The 20,899-nt window shown below is 44.1% G+C and overlaps 1 protein-coding gene across 1 annotated transcript in view; it reads right to left on the reverse strand.

Moving 5' to 3' along the window:
- The window catches only part of COL1A2 (collagen type I alpha 2 chain), a 36,227-nt gene extending 16,251 nt beyond the window's left edge, over nucleotides 1-19,976 (reverse strand). The window contains 29 exon segments of the mRNA NM_001195668.1: nucleotides 324-377; nucleotides 650-703; nucleotides 863-916; nucleotides 1,679-1,732; nucleotides 2,421-2,519; nucleotides 2,961-3,014; nucleotides 3,938-4,036; nucleotides 4,127-4,180; nucleotides 4,538-4,645; nucleotides 4,757-4,810; nucleotides 5,199-5,297; nucleotides 5,412-5,456; nucleotides 5,590-5,688; nucleotides 6,165-6,218; nucleotides 6,588-6,632; nucleotides 6,730-6,783; nucleotides 7,058-7,102; nucleotides 8,776-8,829; nucleotides 9,325-9,378; nucleotides 9,858-9,911; nucleotides 10,232-10,285; nucleotides 10,387-10,440; nucleotides 10,523-10,567; nucleotides 13,358-13,405; nucleotides 14,646-14,738; nucleotides 15,855-15,890; nucleotides 16,571-16,585; nucleotides 17,185-17,195; nucleotides 19,907-19,976. Of these exon segments, the coding sequence (NP_001182597.1) occupies nucleotides 324-377; nucleotides 650-703; nucleotides 863-916; nucleotides 1,679-1,732; nucleotides 2,421-2,519; nucleotides 2,961-3,014; nucleotides 3,938-4,036; nucleotides 4,127-4,180; nucleotides 4,538-4,645; nucleotides 4,757-4,810; nucleotides 5,199-5,297; nucleotides 5,412-5,456; nucleotides 5,590-5,688; nucleotides 6,165-6,218; nucleotides 6,588-6,632; nucleotides 6,730-6,783; nucleotides 7,058-7,102; nucleotides 8,776-8,829; nucleotides 9,325-9,378; nucleotides 9,858-9,911; nucleotides 10,232-10,285; nucleotides 10,387-10,440; nucleotides 10,523-10,567; nucleotides 13,358-13,405; nucleotides 14,646-14,738; nucleotides 15,855-15,890; nucleotides 16,571-16,585; nucleotides 17,185-17,195; nucleotides 19,907-19,976 (1,713 nt within the window).
- Nucleotides 19,977-20,899: the final 923 nt, after the last annotated feature.

A 20,899-nucleotide genomic window follows, 5' to 3' on the forward strand; every position in this document is an offset into this window, starting at 1 on the left:
AAAATCAGTGCATTTACCTTTTCACTATGGAAAAGGACATAATTTGTGTTTTAATAGTACCAAGAACAAAACAAAAAAATAAAGCTACCAAATGAAATTCATTGAGAGATTTTTAGCTTTCATAATGTGATGTGAAACAAAGTAATCTGAACTAAAATAAGCAATGTGGCCCATTGTCTCCATCAGCACTCGTATTTGAAGACGTTATCATTAACACCTGGCCTATGAAGTTTTCTCCTATATACGATTATTGCCATGAAGTAGGGCCTTAAATAGGGCAAGTCTCAAGTTTGGGTAAATTTTTTATCACTTGTTTTACTTACCCTCTCTCCTGGCTTGCCAACCTCACCGGCTGTACCTGAGGGGCCAGGCAGACCCTAAATGAAAAGAAATACAAATCTCACCCTTGTGGGCTATATTCAGGGGGTTTGTGAATAATTTGGGTGGGGACGAAACCTTCCTAATATCAACAGGTGCAATATTGTGTTATTCGAACATTACACGCAGTTTGCTTGGAAAACAAAATGCACCCTCCTCTGCTTCAGTGCTGACATGCTGTGGTGTGTGGCGTGGCGGTGGAGGGAGGGGTGTGGTGCAGCGCTGGATGACCTCACCACAGGCAGGGTGAGGCACGTCTCAGGGGACCTACCTGGAAGCCTGGAGGACCAGCAGGACCCTGTTCACCTTTTCCACCTTGCACACCCTGAAAGTGACAGGAAAGGCAGTGTGAACAGAAAGGTAGGCCACCACCATGGCTACCTGGCTTCATAACTTTGGGTCGGGCAAACGGTGATGAACAATTTGTGGGCCAACACACATGCAATCGAATGCAGGGAAGCACAGGATTGGAAGAAATACTCACCTGTGGGCCAGGAGGGCCCTGAGCACCATTGTTTCCGTCGGGACCTGGAGCACCCTATAAAGAAAGGCTCATCATTATCATGAGCCAGGCGGCTTCGGATGCACCAAAGTGTCTTTCAAGTCACTTCCTCAAAATAAATTTATCACTTCAGCATGAATTAAACTCATTGGGGGTTTCTTCCGAGCCCAAATGCTGCCTGCTAACTTTTTTAACAAAATAATTTTTGATTATTTTATCTATTTGAGAAGCAGAGAGAGAGAGAGAGAGAGCTTCTCTCTGCTGGTACACTCCCCAAATGTCCTGGAGCTGGGCACTCAATCCTTGTGGGTGGTAGGGACCCAATAACTTGAGCCATCACCTCTGCCTCCCGGGGTGTACTTCAGTGGGAAGCTGGAATCAAGAGTGAAGCCAGGGCTTGACTGCAGGCCTCCAACACGGGATGTGAGCATCCCATGTCGGCTCTTAACTGCTGTGCCAAATGCTCACCCCTGTCTAACTTTTGATACAGTTCAAAGGAAGTCCACGGGTGGAAGGCGATGTATAAAGGCCAGAGAATGCTACCACATATTCATGCCCTTTTAATCCCAAGATGAATAAAGCAAAGACCAAATGCTCCTATAAATGTTTTTGACTTAACATATATTCTAATTTGCTATGGCTCACTGCCTCAGAAGCATGGTTGAAAGAAAGGTATTTTATGGTAGTAAGAGGAATCTTGGCGATGCCATCTCGGAAAGAATGTGACAGAAGCATATCTGAGGGCCTCAGAGGATGTGTTTCTCAGGTGACTGGATCTGCACAGAAGTTAGCACTTACCCGAGCACCGGCAAGACCAGGATGACCTTTGTCACCATTTTTGCCAGGATCACCCTGCAATAAAAATTCAAAACAAAATCAAGAATGATATTACACTTAATGTCAAATTGTCTATGGCAATTTTGAAATGTTAATATATTGTTTGCTTTTGAGAATCCTAGTTCTTCAGTTCTGTTTTCTAAAGCATGAGCCATCATCATGCAGTTCTACATAGAAAGAAGGTGCACTTGTGTCCCCAGAGACATGGGTTGTAGGAGCTGGTTTTTCAGTAGGCATGCAAGAATACATTAGAACTAAACTTTTAAAAAGTTTTATTTGAGAGCAGAGTGACACAGAAAGCAGGGTGGGGGGAGAAAGAGAGAGAAGGGGGGGCAGAAACTCTCATCTGCTAGTTGAATCTCAAAGGCCTGTAACAGCCAAGAGCTGGGAACTTTTAATGCAGGGTCTTCTACGTGGGTGGCAGGGACCCAACTCCTTGAGTCATCACCCACTGTCTCCCAGGGTGCACATTAACAGGAAACTGGAAATGAGGGGAGAGCTAGGACTCAAACCCAGACACTCTGATTCGGGATGTGGGTGTCCCAACTTTTATCTTAATCGCTACATAGGGGTTAAGTTTCTTAGGTGCCTGTAGTTTTGCTGTGCTGAGGTTGACTGGTCTGATAAACAGAGAAAAATACTAGAGTTTTGGTGAAATGTGGCAAAAGTGTGCCATGAGAGAGGCAGTGGTAGTGATTCTTACGGTGGGGCCTTTGGGTCCAGGGAATCCGATGTTACCAGGCTCTCCTCTTGCTCCAGCAGGGCCAATTGGGCCAGGCCTGCCATCAATACCAGGGAGGCCCTGAAATCAGAGTTTAAGTTTACTCAGTGTCAACGTGGTCTCCCAACCTCAAACCCATGTTACTGCTATGGATGAAACAGAATATTTTTTTTTGCATGCAAGGAGTTTTGTGTAAAGCGTCAATTTTGAGTCCATTTTTCTTTTCTATATGGGATACTGGTACTCCATAGCCAATTCAATCTTGGGTGTACCCTGTTCCCCCACCCCTCCATACCCTTGCCACCTGCCTCCATTTCCCTGCCCTGTTTTTCCGTTCCCCTTCTCTGCTCTCAAGCCTGTGTGCATTTGGACTCCATAATTACAATTACTCTGCGTCCCCAGATGATGTATGTGGCTGATATTTATTTTCAATGTATTCATGTATAAATGAGCCACAAAACAGACTTGATAAGGGTGCAATAAGTGCCCTTGAAAATGTAATGGATAGTGAGCAATACTCACGACAGGGCCTTCTTTACCGGCTGGGCCAACATTTCCAGGAGATCCAGGGAGACCCTGCCAAGGAAGTGAGGGTGTTTTCACAGTGCCACTTTAACTCACATATTCGAGGTTCAAATTAATTGAAATCTCACAAGAGCACTTCCCCCACTTTTTGTGTGTGGCCTAAGGTAAAACATTGGGGATATTAACTACTAGCCTGGAGGTGTGAAAAGAGCTCTAAAAATTTTTCTTGTTTCCATTTTTTTGTGCTTTTGTTTTATTGAATTTTAGTGCAGCTGACTTATTTGCAGATATCTCAGGAAAGCATTAAGCAACATGCTATATGGGCAAAATGTGTCATGTTATTTACTTCATGATAGAAAAACTAATACTTTTGGTAAGCAATTTCCGAAGTACATTTTTCTATTGCTATATTTGGTGCCCCTCTTACTGGCTTATGGTACAATTACAGTTGCTATTCACCCATAAGAGATAATGGAGGCAAAAAAATTACTCTATTGCTATGGATTAGAGTGTCTACGGGCCCAAAGGTCACTTCTCCATAGCTAGTGTGATGCTGAATACATTATAGCACTTTGTGATTGCTGAAAAAAATGGTTTCACTTATGAATCTAATAAACTAATAATGTATAGCCCTAATACATTTCATGAACACCTTATATAAAACTCACAAATCAAGATAAAAGATTCATGCTGATAGGGGAGCCAGCCTAATTTGGATATAATAAAATAGATCTATTCTTCCAAAAACTTCATAGCCATTTCATCAAATAATAAATAGGAAATTTATGAGCTAACTAAATATGTAAAAAATACCTACTGATCTCTCAAAATTAACCTAAAAAGTAAACTGTTAGCAGGCCTACTACTAACAAATTTACTTTTGATGTTTTTGCTGCTATTGTCAATATTAGCCAATCCTTTGAAGAAGGAAGTAGTGACAGGCGTGACTTGCTTAGAATTGATCCGAAACTTACTCGGGGTCCCATGAGACCAGGCTCACCAGGGCGACCAGAATCTCCATTGGGGCCTCGGACTCCAGCAGGGCCAGTGGAACCACGACTACCAGGAGGCCCCTAATGAAAAAGAAAGAGGTCAGGGAGGAGGCTGCTGTAGCCGACTACACCCTCCACCAGAAGCATCCAGCGTCTGTGAGGGGCGCTCACCATGACACCAGCTCTGCCGTCAGCTCCAGGAAGACCACGGGAACCAGGACTACCCTGCAAAAAAGTGCAGGACACAGAAGGGAATCAGAGACAACCCTTGACGGTGATAAGGCATTTTATTAGAACGTGGCCTGGTCTTTCCCTACGGGGGAGATACAGACACAAACCAGGCCAAAAGCACTTCACCCAACCCCCAAAGGAATGCGCAGTTGAGTGTCCCGTAAAAGTAGGTCAGCACTGATTCCAGACCCATTCGGTAACACAGCAAATGGAGAGGCACTGATTTCGTAAAACAGATGGAAAGCAGATGCTCCCTTCATCAGGAAATGCACTCAGCAATCAACCAATGCCCAGGGAGGGCGAGGCAGCGCTGCCTCTCTGTGTCTGGGCATCAGGGCGTTTGGAACTTACTCTCAGGCCAGGGGGTCCTGCAGGGCCAGCAGAGCCAGGCTCACCAGGGGAACCTCTCTTTCCTTCTTCTCCACTGGGACCAGGAGGTCCTTGGGGTCCAGCAGAGCCCTGTTCACGGAAGGATCAAAGGAGAAGGCACAGAGAAAGACATTTCACATCATATCCAGCTAACAGACTACTGAAAGAATTGTGATGACGTACAAGTAGAGAGCTACTTACAGGCTCGCCCTTGTTACCACTCTCTCCCTTGGTGCCAGCTGGGCCAGGCTCACCCTAGGATGCAATAGAAAACGATCGTCAAGCAACACGCATTTGGCAAAGCTCTCCCACAGACAAAGCTCTCAGAATATTTATGGGACGAGATGAAGAGAATCTCAGGTTGTCTGAGAAACATGCCTAGAAGGGGATGGTCTTGGTTGAAGGGACGAGACAGATACTACGGAATTTTGTCTGTTTATCTTTGAGAAAGCTTCTGAGATAGCAGGAGGGGTGTGTCCATGTGCGTGCAAGGGGGATGGGTGTACAAGCATATACATACGCATCCAGAAGAAAGACAAACTAAAAATGCCAAGGAAGGAAAAAATATACAGGAATAATGAAGCCTAGACAGTGATGTGAGGACAGCAGCTGAGGAGAGTTATAGCTGGGACCAAGGACTTACAACAAGTCCGCGGGCACCGGTAGCACCAGCAGCACCGACAGGGCCAGGAATACCACGGGGTCCAGGGAGACCAGGAGCCCCAGCAACACCGGGAAGGCCCTGAGAAGGCAAATGCAGCAATGTCCATCACGAGGCAAAGGTGGCAGAGGCAGTGCCCAAAGACATGGGCTTACCACTGCAGCGAGCACATTTCAGCCACCCTGAGATACTCACAGCTGCACCCTTAGCACCAGTGAGGCCGTTTGCTCCAGGGTTACCCTGAGGAATAGGAGAGGATAAGGTCAGCAGTTAGCTGGGAGGGATTTGTTCTCTTTCGACCCCACTTTCATTCTTGCTTTTCCACATCCCTGCATTTTTCCACTCAACAAGGTTAACCACAGCAGCTACTTACAGGAGGTCCAACGGGGCCAGAAACACCGGGAAGACCCACTTCACCACGGGGACCCGCAGGGCCGGAGGGACCAGGGTTACCAACAGGTCCGATTTCACCCTAAAAAGAGGCAATGACACAGAGGCTGAGGCAGCAAGTGACGGAGCAGCGTGTCCCTGCCGTTGGGACCCCACACTGTACTCTGAAATTTCTTCGTAACTGCAACCATCTCCCCTACCTGATCTGTTCCTATGGACTCAGGGTTGATTTCCTATTTTTCCTAGGCTGGTTCTGCCATTTCGACTTCCTGCTATCTCCGTCCCTCTGTGGCTGACCCTGGTTCTCAGTTCTGGCTGGTTTGGGAAGAGTATCCCACAGAGACCCTTGGAATCAATTTCCACAGCGCCATCTATATCTACACTCACCAAGCACAAATGCAGGGAGATGATCGATTTCAAGTTTGCAGTGAGAACCTGGTCATTGTACCTCCACTTAGGAGGAGGTTACTAATTAGGCAAACTGTTCGGTAATTATCTAGCTGCAAACGCATTTCTGGGTCCTTCACATTGCAGTGACAATGTCAGTGCTGTTTTTACCTTGGGACCAGGGGCGCCTGGGAAGCCGGGAGGGCCAGCGGACCCAATAGGACCCTGGGAACAAAGCAGAAGGTGGTAAGAAATTTCCTCCAAATAATTTAAGAAAACGACAACAACAGAGAAGACTGAAGCGGGTTAGAGTGGCTTGATCTTTTTGGGTATTGGCAAAGAAAAAACTGACAGTGAATCAGCTGAAATTAGGAGGTTATCGAATGGAAGATATTCAAAACATCCAGGATGGTGTGGATTTTACTTTTACATCCATCAAAAGTCCCAGGAACTTTTAAATAGCCCACATCACTTACAAATGGACCTCATAGGTAAAATGTCCAAAATGATGTTATTTTTTAGGAAATTAACAAAGAAGCTCTTTTCCACCCCATACTTCCAACTCCTTCCAAATTGTCCAGTGCCAAAACTTACAGCAGGGCCCACGGGACCAACACTGCCATCACTGCCACGAGCACCCTAGGAAACATAGAGGGGACGAGTCAAGTGAAAATTCAAGGTCAGTCACTAAAAGATTTTTAGAAAGATAAAAATGAACAAAAATGGGTGCACTTACAGCTGGGCCAGGAGCACCGACACGTCCTCGCTCACCCGGAAGGCCCCGGGCTCCCTAGGAGCAGAAATATTTTCAATAAAAGTTACATTTAAAAGCTCATTTGAAAAAGTCACAGTCATCATGTACTTAAGGATGAACTAAAAACAAATAAGTCTTGTTCAAATGCCAACTACAAGGTGGTAGATTTCAATTAAGTATGCAGATGGCCATTAGGAAAATATCAAAGAATACAATGCCAAGGGATATGGTCATTAGCAAAAATATTAAAGAAGTTCCAGCTCACAAAGAGTGGACACGTGGATTTACAGAGAAGATAATCGATACTCACTGTTTGCCCAGGAGTTCCATTTTCACCAGGGGCACCAGGCTCACCCTACATGAAGAAGGAAGCTTGAGTTTCAGTTCATCGTACACATCAATTATTGTTTCTGATCGCAGTTTTTACCCTGTTATTTCAATGTGAGCTACGCATATGTTTTGTAACGATTCTCAAAGTTATGGATTGTTTCTCAATTATCCCAGACACCTAAACTAAAGAAAAAAAAGTGCTGAAATAAGTTTTTATCTACATGACACCAAACACTAAGGTGCTAAGGATATGTGATCATTTGATTGTACCCTCTTCCCAATTTCCCCCTTATGATGTTTAGGATATCACTTCGACTAGCTTTATCTGTCATTGTACTTCAAAAGGTTGATGAAAGAATGGATTTAAAAGATAAGTTTATTTTTGATGCAAAAATTATTTGAGATCCATGCTTAATTTTTGTTCACAGTATGCATTTCCATTTTTTGGAATTTTTTTTGAGGTAACCTCATATTAGGAGTGATATCATAAATAGGGATGGTAAAAGGTAAACCTACTTTCAATATAACCACATTTACCCTCTTTAAAGTTATTTTGAATATTCAATGTTATCATTTTTATAAAATATGCATGAGAATTTGAGACTTTATAATATTTTTAGAGCTGTCATATTTATTTCCAATTTATATTTTTATATAAGTGACATATTTTTATATAAGTGACTGAAAACCATGGTATGGCAGCAGTGCTGGGGTCATTCAATATGATGGCACAAATAAAAGAATTTTCCTTTAGATACAGAAGAAATGTGGTTTAATAGAACATGTAAGGATCCTTTATTATATCTAGGATTCAATGTCAAGTGCATTTCTTGGGACTAAGCAATGAGGTGAGAGTCAGGATTTCTAGCCTGGGCCTTTCTAACCACTACATATGTGACTTTGGGCAAATCATGAGCTATTGCTAAGCCTCAGTTTCCCTCATCTGCAAAATGAGGGCACCTCCAAAACTCCTGGCAGCACTAACACTTTATGATGCCGTGATTAGTAGTCTGGACTGTTCTATTGGGCTCTTGGGGGAATGAGTTTGACCTTATCCATTTGTGTGGCAGCTGGAAAGTTAGAACAGATTCTCCATGTTCATGTTCATTTCTGGTCCCGCTAGTATTCGTTACTCATTAATTTGTAATTACGTTGGTATTCACTTTAATATCACATTATCTCCTTAATAGGAAAGAGAACATTTTATAGTTGAAAATGGTGTCAGAGAAGAGCCCAGCCAAGAGATAACACACTTCTGAGACTTTAATTACCTAATTAAATGTTTTGAGTGTGCACAGATAAATCACAGGAAAGAGGTTGAAAAGTGTATTGTGACATGAATGTGCCTATCTAATTATTGCATAGCAAAGAAGAATTTACAGTTTAAAATAATATGTAGTGTTCTAATGCGTGATTGTATGTTTATTTTTATTGTCTGCAGTAATCAATTGAATTGTAGAAGGAGGAAAGAAAGTGGAGGAAGAAACTATTGACTTTTTTTAAAATCTCACTTGTCTAATAGACATTGAACTAAATACATATTAATAATTGGCCTTTTATCACAGATTATGATAGTTAGTCCTCACCATTGAAGGATTTACATAGAAGAAGAAGTGAGATACTTTTTAGAATGTGGGTAGTCTTCAGAAAAAATTCAGAAAAACTTCTTGAAAGCAATGCTTGCAATTTAGGTTTTACCTTCACACCAGGAGCACCAGGCTGTCCTTTCAATCCGTCCAGACCGTTGTGTCCCTGGAAGGCAATCGCTTTTGTTAAAATGTGATTCCATTATAGAGTTTGGTCAAACAAAATTTTCCTTTCTTGCAATTAATATCTCTTGGCTGAAACTTATGGCTGCTTCAGTAGAATGGAGATTCCTGTACCAGCCCCAACTAAGCCACTCTCACCCCTGCACCTGACATGGGAAGGACGGAGCACTCTATGCTCACTCACAACTCTCCATCTCCAGCAATATCTGTTTTCAGAGGGCTATATACACTCCTGAGTAATACAACTTCCATAGGATTTTTGCCATGGCAATCCTGTTTTTTGGTGGTGATGAACAGACTGAAGAGAACTGCACTCCACTTTACTTTGAAGCAATCTTTCTCTGTAACTCTCTCTCCCCTTTAGCAAACAACATGAACGGGGATGTGAGGCTACCTCACCCAGGAGTTTAAGTTCAGTTAGTTTTTCTCCCCCAGATCATCATCATTTTCCCTCCTCTGGATAAAGAAATTCGCTCACCCTAATGCCTTTGAAGCCAGGAAGTCCAGGGGTTCCAGGGAAGCCACGAGCACCCTTAGAAAGAAAAGCAGACGCATGTGAACGATGGTCTATCTTAGACAAGAAGGCGGCGATTTCCTACCTCTGGAATATTTCTCCTCACCAAAGTTCAAACTTGGGAGCAAAGACTAGTGCAAGAGGGGCCTGCAAACTGTTCATGGACAAATGGAATTAAAAGATAATGGAGATTTTCCATGAACTCTTTGAAACCCTTGTATGTTATTCAGCGCAGGGCCACAGATCATTTTGCTCTAATGTGAATAACAGGCACTATGGTATTTGTAGAAAACACAATTTTGTTGTTTATCACAACTGTCATTTATTTTATAGTATTTTCATTCATTCTTTGCTATGTTCCTTGTCAGATCCCTTTAATGAGCATTGCAAGTAGGAGTGACATCTATGCTGACATCAGATGGTTGCTTGTTTTAGCACCTGTCATGCATCTGGAGACTTAGGAGGCATAAACCACACACTGCTGTAAGAAGCCTCACCTGTGGTCCCATAACTCCTCTCTCACCAGGTCTTCCAGGTTTTCCGGGGTGACCCTAAGACATGAAAGCATCATAGGGCAGGGTTAACATTTCTTGGTAAACTGTCAGACACAACTGGGGACATCTTGGTTTTTACAAAACAGGAGAAAAATATCACATATAAATGTGGATTCAAATACAATTTAATTAATAATTATATTCCCCTAAATACAAGCCAGTTAATTAATATTTCATTAAAATAATATTTTCCATATGGGGAGAGTTATGTCAGGCTTATTCAGCTTTTGGCAGAACTCTTCATTTGGATCTAGCGATTCCTGCCGAGGCAGGGACATTCACACTGCCTGTGGAAGTGCTGCAGAGTAAACACTTACATCCTCACCAGCCTTGCCAGGGGGTCCAGGGGGACCACGAGCTCCTGCCGGGCCCTAAGGGAAGGAAGACATATGATTTTGTTAAGGCTGTGCTCATGAAGTTGCTGAAATGTATCGTTTATCACAAAGTGGGGGTGTGGGGAGGATGTACTCACAGTCTGACCAGGTTCACCAGGCTCACCAGCAGGTCCTTGGAAACCTTGAGGTCCCTAAGGGGGGGGAAATATATCATGCTCCAAGCCTTTAAATTCTCTTGTTTTGTAGGAGAGATTGCAAATATTTGATACTTACAGGGGCACCAGCTGCACCAGGAGGGCCTCTAGGTCCCATTAAACCCTGTGGAAAGGGCAGACATGGTTAGCAAGGACAAATTGCCTAGCCATGGTGGGGTTAAACAGGGCTAGCTTAGCAGGGTGATGGACAGATGAACAGAAGGATCCTGCCTTTATTTCATAGTTTTTTTGCCTCTCTCAAAGAAGCATCAGATTTCCATTACTATTTCATCTCCTTTGCTTTTTCTTTTCTTCCAGCCCACATCAGCAGAACTCAAAGAAAACTGGATGGGGAGGTCTTGGGTTCCTTACAGTCGTGCACCAGTGGGCACACTGAGTAGCTCCAAAGTGATGAAGTGAATCTGTCTTTGCACAGGTGCAGAACATGCTGTTGCTTTCGCTGCAGCTGATGAAGCATTTTATTGGATCCTCAGGTCCTACGTCACCTCCCCGTGTCATGCTTAGCTAAGCAACTGGTATTTTTATTGCCACAAGTATTAACTGAAAAGAATCAAAAGTCTTTCTTCATGATTAGAGAAGGTCAGCTCTTTTTAGGGCTGTGGGTAACTGATGAAAATGTCCAACAGAAAACAGTGGATGTCATTAAGGGTGAAGTATTGAAATGGCCTTCTATTTCTGATACTACCTCTGAATACATGAATAACAGCTGAGCGTCCCCCTCTTTGTTTTTCATGCTGTAGCAAAAAAGTAGGGCTAAGTAGACCGTGGCTAGTCTATGAGCTCCAAATTTGACTTCCCTTTTGCAGTAACCAATTCCTGTGTAAGCTCATCTGTAGGGTTTGTTCCCCATCATGTTGAAAACATTTCACATAGAAGTCGAGTAATTTGTTCATGATGCACCAACCATGGGGACTTTGCAGTCGACCTCACCTCACTGTCTTAATGCCAAGGGTGAAATAATATGGATTTTATTTAAAATGCATACCATTTTAGTATAAAAATTACTTATTTTGTTTTAGAAATTGCTTTGACATGAAAAGAAGCTGTCCTTTTTCAATCAAAATAATTTTTAGGTGCGCATTAAAAATTTCTTTGACATCATACATTTTCAATTATAGTCATTTATTTTTCCTGTGTATTTGCAACAATTTCATTTACATGCAAGATAGTTTATTTTGTGGAGGCTGTGAGACAGCCTATGATTACTCATTAATTCAGAAAAAAAACCCTGTGGGGTTGTAGAGTTATTGATTTTCCAACATGGAAAATTATTTTAATACTTTATTGCTGCATATCTTCCCTACTTGTGAAACACATACATCTGTGGGTGTATGTGAATGTGCAAGTTTAAATCCTATGTCACTGATATCTAAAAGTAAAATACTGTGCTTTATGACCCCAAGGGTTCCAGAAACAAGAGAATCTGAAATCCAAATTAATTTTCTCAGCTCATGTGGACTTTTTAAAAAAAATGACACTTACTGGCCCTTTTCCTTATCCCCACCCCATTTTGCTTTTTCTTGAGAGATTAGGGCAGCTTGAACCCTGACTAATGACCAGCAGTAGCTGAAACAGCTAATTTAAAATTTCCAATATAAACAAAGCCAAAAGAAACACTCTACTTTTTCATTCCAGATATGAGCATTCAAAATTACTAGGAAAAATCAGGAATTGGAAATCATCAATTAAAGGTGCATTACTTCTCGAGTGAGTTTTAATTTACAGAAAATATTATCTTGCCCTTATAGCGCATTAGTTTTTTGCGCCTCATTAGCTCTAGCAGCTTATTCTCTTGAGAAGATAGAGCACTGAATGTATCGTCCAGGTAAAATTCACACTTTAAAGACCATGTTGCCTTTGGGCAGACAAATATCTTTGTTTGGAAACAATTAATTGGCATCACCAAAAGGAATATATGCGTATTGATAGAGCTTAATCTATCTTATGCTTTTGCTCTAGCCATTTTCCCCTCTATTTCATATATATAGTATATATTTGGCATGTTCACATCAGTTTTTTCCCCTAACATATCTCACTAATGCTTGTTAGAGGCTTCGTTTGTTCAATAATCATAATCGTATGGAAACTCAAATTATAGGTTATGCTGCTGAATATTTAGTGCTGTGTGATACCAATGCTAAATTTTACTCATCTTTTTATTTATATTGACTTGTAATCAATAAACTAGTAAAAGGAATTCTTATTGAAATAGAGAAAAGGAAACATTTCCTATATATATATATATATATATATATTTCCTCAAAGTAGGGTGAGACTCTGACGTAGACACTGCTGTCTCCTCTAGTACAGTTTGCAGCCCAAAAAAGACACCTGCAAAATATTTGTTGATGGGAGGTTTTGTTCAAGAGCTCGATACACAAGGCATCTGGTCTACAGATATCAGATACCTGGTCCAGTGGTGACTTCTAGTTCTGTCAACAGTCACCTCCATGATGTTGGGAAAGATGACTTAAATTCTTCAGTTATAAAATAACAAAAGCTGAATTGGAACATGTTGGTCAGGGAACTTAATAGTTCTGTCTCTAAGTATTGCTTAAAATTCTAAGCAAGTTAAAAGGATGTAAAAATTTAATCAAAGTATTATCCTTTTGAATTAAATTGATAAGATTCATTCAAGGTTCCAAGATCCAAAGTGTATTTCTTGAACATGAACATTTGACCTATCCCAATGAGACTTGTTTTAGGAGGAAACCGAAGCCCCTAATCCAGTTGTAGGTTTTGATAGATTTGAATACAAAAAGAATTGTTTTTATTTGATCTAAGTATTGCTTGTTAACCAAGATAGCTATATAAATGGCGCTGTAACATTTAACGTTAAACAAACTCTCTGTTTAGTGTAGTTCGGGGCTAAGATAGAAAGAGAGAAGCATACCATGGGTCCAGGGCCACCTCCTTTTCCATCAAACTGAGCAGCAAAGTTCTAGACAGGAAACAAAGTAACCAAACATCAGTGGAGTTACCAGCTATGTGGTTCATGTTCTCATTCTATTTGTAAAGATTTTTCTGTTGCTGCTTACAAGAGAGCAATGTTTCACAGAACTGTCAGTTTAGAATTCCATATTGAACAGAATTCCTAAAAAGTCAGGGAGAAAGTAAGTTTAAAATTTAGCCCACACCAGGTTTGAAGTGTAAAGCTTCCCTGCCTTAGTTATCAGTCTTGTGCCCAGTTATTTCTGTTCCTCCACTCCACAGCCTACCTCTACCCTGAGGCAGGCAGCTGTCCAAGCCACAGAAGGCCCCGGACAAAGCCGACAGCGACCAAGAGGACAACACTGCGCTCCCACCTGCTGCCTCTCCTACCAGAACAACTCGAGGGGACTCAAGGGCCTTCTTCTTGCTGAAGTTTCAGAAAGGACACGGAGAATTTTCAAGTTTAGAGGAAAAGCAAATTAAAATGCCCCCTGGAAGATGAAACTTTTTAAAACATAGTTCACGGTAATAACTTTAGTGTTAAAGATCTCTCTTACAGTGGTAGCTCTATTAAAGGAGGTGCCTTTTAATGCACTCTGTAGATAAGCAATCATAATAAGATCTTCGGGGGAGAAAGGTCTTATTTTACTGGCATACAGTTGAGTATGAGAATCAGGCTTCTGATTCACGGTGCTAACCAATTAAGCAAATATGTTTTCCTTCCTGCAGTGAGGCCGTTTGGCACTCATACTATTGTTAAAGACATAAAGCTAAAAGAAGATATTAATGAGAAAGGGAAATGTACTTTTCTCAAATTAGTTTCAAGCAAATTAAACATAGAACTGCTTTGAATGTTGGTTCAGCAGACTTCAAGCCAAGGAGAACAAAGAGGGTAGGATGTTTGCGAAATTGCTTAAGATCAGGGATTTCACTTATGTAATTCAATCTAATCAAACTCGTTAATAATATAACACCTCTTATTTGTGCTTTACTGATAAAAGATATTAAATCCCCAAATTAAATAATGGTGCTGATGGCAGCAGCCACCTTCCGTGGATAAAGGCCAGTCACAAAGAGAATCGGCAGAACAGATATCTGGGTGAAGAAACCCAAGAAACAAAACAGACTAATTTCCAAATAGCAAATCTCTCCCTTGGCAGCTAAAAATATATTCTGCAGCCAGTCTTCTTCCAACAGAAGTACAAGAAAGGAAAGCTGACTGAAAGTTAGTAACACTCGAGACGCCTTACCCCGCCGAGGCCAGGAGGTCCAGGAGGCCCTGGTGGGCCAGGAGGGCCGTTGGGACCATCATCACCATCTCTGCCTGGGGGGCCTGGTGGACCCTGGGAAGCAGAATATGAGTTAGGGGAGGGCTAGGCAGACCTTGGAGAAACCTATACTGCACACGAAAAAGAGACCTAAGAATACAGGTGCCGAGAACAGTTCTTCAGCCCCTGCAGTGTGCAAGGAAGGTGGAAGTTTCACATACAAGTATTGAAATCCACTTGCAACATGGGTCTACTTGTAAAGGAGGTGTAGTAACTGCTGTGTGAAGATGACACAGGCTGGTCTTCCCAGAGAAACATCTCAGTCCTATTAATTCATAGTGGAGCTCCAGTATTCAAATAAAGATAGTAATTACAGCTACAGTTTATAATTCTATGAACTTTGTATGTTTCACAGTGCATAATAATATCCGTCCTATGTGTCTTGACTGCCGATTTCTGACTCTGATGAACTTATGCAATTGTTTTGGTTGCTGTGTGTGATTAGTATGTTAATGGATATTAATTAATAAGGTCATTTTATCACAGACTAGAAAATCCTGCAGAGTTTCTACCAATTAACACTATTTATGTTGTTAAAATAATTAATGGATAAAATTCTACCTCTGATAAACTGAGTGAAAAGCCTAAAAGCCTGCACCTCACAATAGCTATAAGATGTTCAAATAGATAGAGTGGCAAAAGCTGTACACAATACAGGGCTCTATTGTTATAAATGCCAAATAAAATAGGATGATCTAAGAATACCATAAACAAAATGTAGGTCTGACTTGCAGACATGTGAAATAATGTAGAAAACATGCCTGTGACTACTCTTTCACTATTATTCCCAAGCTATACCAAGAAATCTTACTTCAAAAGTGAATGAAACATGTTACAAAGAGGGCCTTGGGTGGTAGGCAGAATCATTTCCATTAGATACATGTTGGACAGGTCAATTAGTACCAAAGAATATGGATGTCTACAATAGTCTTTTCTTTTCTTAATGGATAATCTTGACCTAAAAAGAAGGTTGATTGTACATAATAATGCCTATTCACTCTTTTGTATGGCATTATCTGTTTACAAGGTGGTACAATTATCTAGGTAGACATTATTCTTATATTATCAGTCTCCTGTAGTTTGTTATTCAAATATGGACCAAAACCTGTTAGTAGCTCGAAAATTACATACCCTTTCTCCACGTGGTCCTCTATCTCCAGCTGGGCCCTAAAAGGAAGATACAAATGGCATAACAATATCTCAGTGATTTCCAGTGAACAAGCTAAGCACTCTTAGTAAAAATTAGTTGGGAAGACTGATCTAACCACAATGCCATTAGATAATATCTAAAAAGTTGGTACAATACTATATATATATATATACACATAGATAAACATAGATATCTATATGTATATGTACATGTAGTTTTTGTTACAAAATATGTAATTTTTTAACATCTGGAGGACTGGAGGCTGTTCTAGTCTGCAGCCACTAGGTCAGGATTGTACACAGCATTTTTAGTAAGATGATTACTACAGATAAATGACCCTTTTGTCACAGCTCTAACAGCCATTTATATCATCAAAGACCTTGAAAAATAAATTTTTATTTGCTACCTACAATTGATATAATGTACTTTGCACCTCCAGAATAAAAATAAGTCTACTGTTCCTTTAGTGTGTAAGTCACCAGTTTGTGTAATACAAATATAGTTAGAAATGATTAAGGAAAATAAAAAAACTTTGTTATCTTTAATGTCAACACCACTTTATGGCTTATCTAATGCATATTCATGTGGGCAAAATCTTGGCAGAATATTTTCTTTCTATAGTTTACCATGAATTCACTTAAATTCTAAGTTATCTCTGATAATTTTGGGTATTTATGGAGAAGTATTGCATTCTTACCCTTCTTGCAGTTTCCTAGAAAAAAAAATAAGGAACAGATTATTAGAAGTCTGTAGAACTACATGTGTGTGTGAGACTTCAATTCTGGTGTAGTATACACATCTATCGACAGGGTACATAATATCGTGCATTTACTGTTATCTTCAATTAATATTACAAAATACAATTGAAAAGTTTACCAATATGCTCAATAAAATGTGTTATGTACAGAACCAAATCTATATACTTATCTGTAATTGCGCCCAAATTCAATTCATGAGCTAAGAATTTGTTCATGATATTTAGCAAATGATTCCAAGGGTGTGATAACATTCTCTTAGCTCCGTAAAGTCTTTTGCTTCTAGCAGCTGATGTTAAAACTTCCGCTGGGTTATTTCCTCTACTTCTTATGGGTATTTTATGAGGAGAGTCTTGGGCTGTAGCCCCACCTACTTGGGGGTGGGTACTTTCTATGGCAGCCAGGAAGGTTCTGACCACCATAACCCTTCATGATTTTCTTAGAATCCAGGTTGGTCAATAATCATGCAGCCTCCCTTTTTCTCCCCAGAGAAAATATCACTATAACCAAGGATTCCAAGTATATATAGAAAAATTACAAAAATAATTTTACTTACCTCTTGTAAAGCTGTAGAAAAAAGAGGAAAATACAAAATAATTATTAGTATCATCTCTATCATTTCATTGATCAATAACAGTAATGAGCAAACAGATACACAAGTTTATACAATTAAGTTACCTAATTAAAGGACCAATTATATTTCTTAATAAGAATATTCTAATTATTTGGATATTATGCAGGTCAAAAGTAAAACAGGGATCAGCAGGGTGATTTGTTTGCAATATTAATATGTAAATATAGTTTGAATTAAAATGTTAATTATTTACTGTTTTATAAATGTTGTAAAATATTAATGTGTCTGAAGGATATTTCTAATGCTTGGCAATTAAGCTGGCAAATTGCACGGATGAATTGCTGAATGTAAGGCAAGTCCAGTAGAATGATGAGGAAATAACTTATGGCTTAGATCATTTTTAATACTTAAAAGTCTAAAAAATAGAAAATGTAGGAAAGTATGTTGCCCCAAGAGCTTTTGTTTCTTTATAAAATCTTTATAAAATCTTGAAGTCATTTAGTACTTCATGTGAGTCTGTGCCATTCTTAATATCCTTCTTCAAAAAGTCTAATTTGCACATAAAAATGGATTGAGACATCTGAAATTTTGCTTTAAAATTAATTCACTTAAGAAGGGTAAGATCATTTTACAAACATGCATCACTATTGTCCTTGAGAACGGATTGCTTTGTATAAAAGGAAAAACAGTGGATGAAAGATCTTGGAATATAAGGGGAAACTAAAGTTTATTTTTACAGTGCGGTCTGCCATAATTGCTATTATAAGTTCTTAAAGACTGACTTCCTCTCCTATGGCATAAAAAGTATAGGTTGTGACACGGGATACAAGTGTGGCCAAGCTGCCAACCGGGGTGATTCACCCCCAAGCACTGCTCCAATCAGGTGGCCAGGGCGTGGGTCATTCGGCGCAGGGACATCCGATGCCACACTGGCCAGCATCCAGCGCCGACACTTAGAGCCGATTTACGAGAATTACGGTTAAAATAGAGAAACCATAGATTTGCTGTGTTGTGTCCATCGGTAGGAGGATTCATGAAGCCTGACTGCATCATGGACGTCCCTAAAAGTTTTGGAAACCCGCCTATGGGTGGCTCAGCCGCGGGCGGTCGTGAGGAGAGTGTTGGCCACCTTTGTCCCAGCCCGCGCTTGCCCTGGGTGGGTGGGCTGTGTCTGTAGCCTCACGGTGCCCCGGGTCTGCTTTCACTGTGTCTCCGGGAGCCGGGATGCCACGGGAGCCACACCGAAGCTGGCAACATGGGTCTGGGCAGCGCGGTTCCACTGAGGTCCACGCACTCAGACGCGCGTGCAGCTGGGCAGCGAGCAGGTGCAGCGCGGGGCGTGGCCGGAGACCCCGCACCGCGGTGCAGTGGCCAGACCCCCGGGTTTTCCTGCTTCCACCTGGACATGGAAATCTGGTCCTAAAGTCTGGGACCGACAGGGTGGCCCGGGCTGGGGGTGGTCCCTCTGCTCTCCGACCCCCGTTAGCGCCTAGGGTCACAGGTGACCCCCCGGGGCGTTCCCAGCGCCCAGTTACGGGGGGAAACCCCGCGCAGGGGGAACGCCAAGGCTGGACGGGAGGTGGGGCTGGATGTGGTCCACTAGCGTTACCGCTCGCGCGGCCACAGGGGGCCTTGAGAAGCCGGGGTTCTTCCGGGGGCCGCCCACGCTCCTCCCGCCGGACGCCGGGCACCCTTTGGGAACGGTTCCAGCACAGGGTGTGCGTCATCAGCTGGGGGAGACCCGCGAGGCTTGGGGGGGCCGGTGCCTTCGCTCCCCGCCTCCGGTGGGGGCTTCCAGGGGTCCTCCTCCTCCTCCTCCTGGGGCCCTGTGCCTTCTCTCTCCGCCTCTAGAGGGCGCCTCAGGGGGTCCTCCTCCTCCTCCTGTTGGGGCCCTGCGCCTTCCCTCCCCGCCTCTAGGGGGCGCCTCTGGGGGGGGTCCTCCTGCTCCTCCTCTCCTGTTGGGGCCCTGCGTCTTCCCTCCCCGCCTCTAGGGGGCGCCTCTGGGGGTCCTCCTCTTCCACCTTCCTCTTCCTCCTCCTGGGGCCCTGCGCCTTCCCTCAGGGGGTCCTCCTTCTCTCCTCCTCCTCCTGGGGCCCTGCGCCTTCCCTCAGGGGGTCCTCCTTCTTCTCCTCCTCCTCCTCCTCCTCCTGGGGCCCTGCGCCTTCCTCAGGGGGTCCTCCTTCCTCCTCCTCCTCCTCCTCCTGGGGCCCTGCGCCTTCCCTCAGGGGGTCCTCCCTTCCTTCCTCCTCCTCCTCCTCCTCCTGGGGCCCTGCGCCTTCCCTCAGGGGGTCTCCTTCCTCCTCTCCTCTTTCTCCTCTGGGGTCCTGCGCCTTCCCTCCCTGCCTCTAGCGGGCGCCTCAGGGGAGTTTCCTCCTCCTCCGGGCCAGCCTCGGGACGCCCCGAGACAATAGCTCCGAGCGGGTGGGTTTTGAGTGGCTAGCAGGCCTCAGGCCGCACCAGGCGGCGGTCCGCGCCGCTAGGGCGCGGGTCCTCCTCTTCCCCGCATCACCACGCCGGCCCCTCCTTGCAGCGTCCCGGGCCTGGGCCAGACCCAGGCCGCGGCCCCTCCCGAGCTCCCCGGGGGCAGAAAGTGCCTTCTCTACTTTTTTTTTTTTTCTTTTTTCCTTTGTTTGAGAAGGCTGCGCCTCCTGGGCCCTTGCAGAGGCGGAGCCCGTCCCGCGCCCCTCTCCCGCCGGGCACTTACACTGGCAGGTGGCTAGGCACGACGCCACTGCGAGCAGCAGCACGGTCCGCGTGTCCACAAAGCTGAGCATGTCTACGCCGCTAGACATGCAGACTCCTTGTGTGGCGCGCTGGGGGCCCCGGTCGGCGGCGGCGATCACCTGGCGGGCGCGGGCATGCAGTCCTGGCCGCTAGCTACCTCCCGCCGGCGTGGTGCTAAAACGGTCCAGCCCCGCTCTGCCCTATTTATACGGCAAAAGTTTCCCTGGCCCGCGGGTGCTTCCAAAAGCGCCTCCACCAATGGGAGGGCTGGGGCCGGGGGCCCGGCGGCCACGCTGGGAGGAGACTGCGGGGGCGCGGGAGGAGGGAGCGGAGGAGGCAGGGACGTGGCCACGGGGCTGGCCGCTTAAATTGGTTCCATTCTTTTTTGAGGACGTGGACACTTTTGAGGCTTTCGAGGGGAAACTCTGAGTCGCTGTCTGCATACCTCGGCCCGCCCTCCCCCCTCCCGCCCCTGCGAGTTTGGAAACCCCGCCGCGAGGACACGTCGGAGCGCTGGGCCCACACCCGCACGGCCGCCCCGGCCCAGGGCTGGCGCCTGCGCCTCCAAGGGGAGCTGTCCAGTCCTGCTCACCTGGCGCCCCGCGGGCCACCTGCAGGCCGCCCCCGCCCCCCGCCCCCGCCCCCCGCCCGGGCTTAGGGAGCTCCGCTCGGGTCGTGTTTTCAGACATAGCTTTCCAAAGTCCCTGTGACTCAGTGGATGGGCTAGGGGGTCCTGTCCAGGGAGGGCCGGGTTGGAATGGGTGGACAGCACTGGGCGGGGGGTGAGCCGGGGAGCATCCTGGCGTCTGGAGTTCCTGCCTGGCTCGCCTCCTCCTAGCTGACCCTAATCTGGATCTTGGAGGGGTTGCCGGGCCCTGCAGGATGGGGCTCCCCCAGGCCTCTTTGCTTGAAGCAGCCCTGGGACAGTCTGCCTCCTCCCTTTTGTGTTTTCCCAAACTCCCCTCTAATGGGC

The sequence above is a fragment of the Oryctolagus cuniculus genome, chromosome 16, assembly GCF_964237555.1.
Source record: "Oryctolagus cuniculus chromosome 16, mOryCun1.1, whole genome shotgun sequence".
Classification (NCBI taxonomy): domain Eukaryota; kingdom Metazoa; phylum Chordata; class Mammalia; order Lagomorpha; family Leporidae; genus Oryctolagus; species Oryctolagus cuniculus.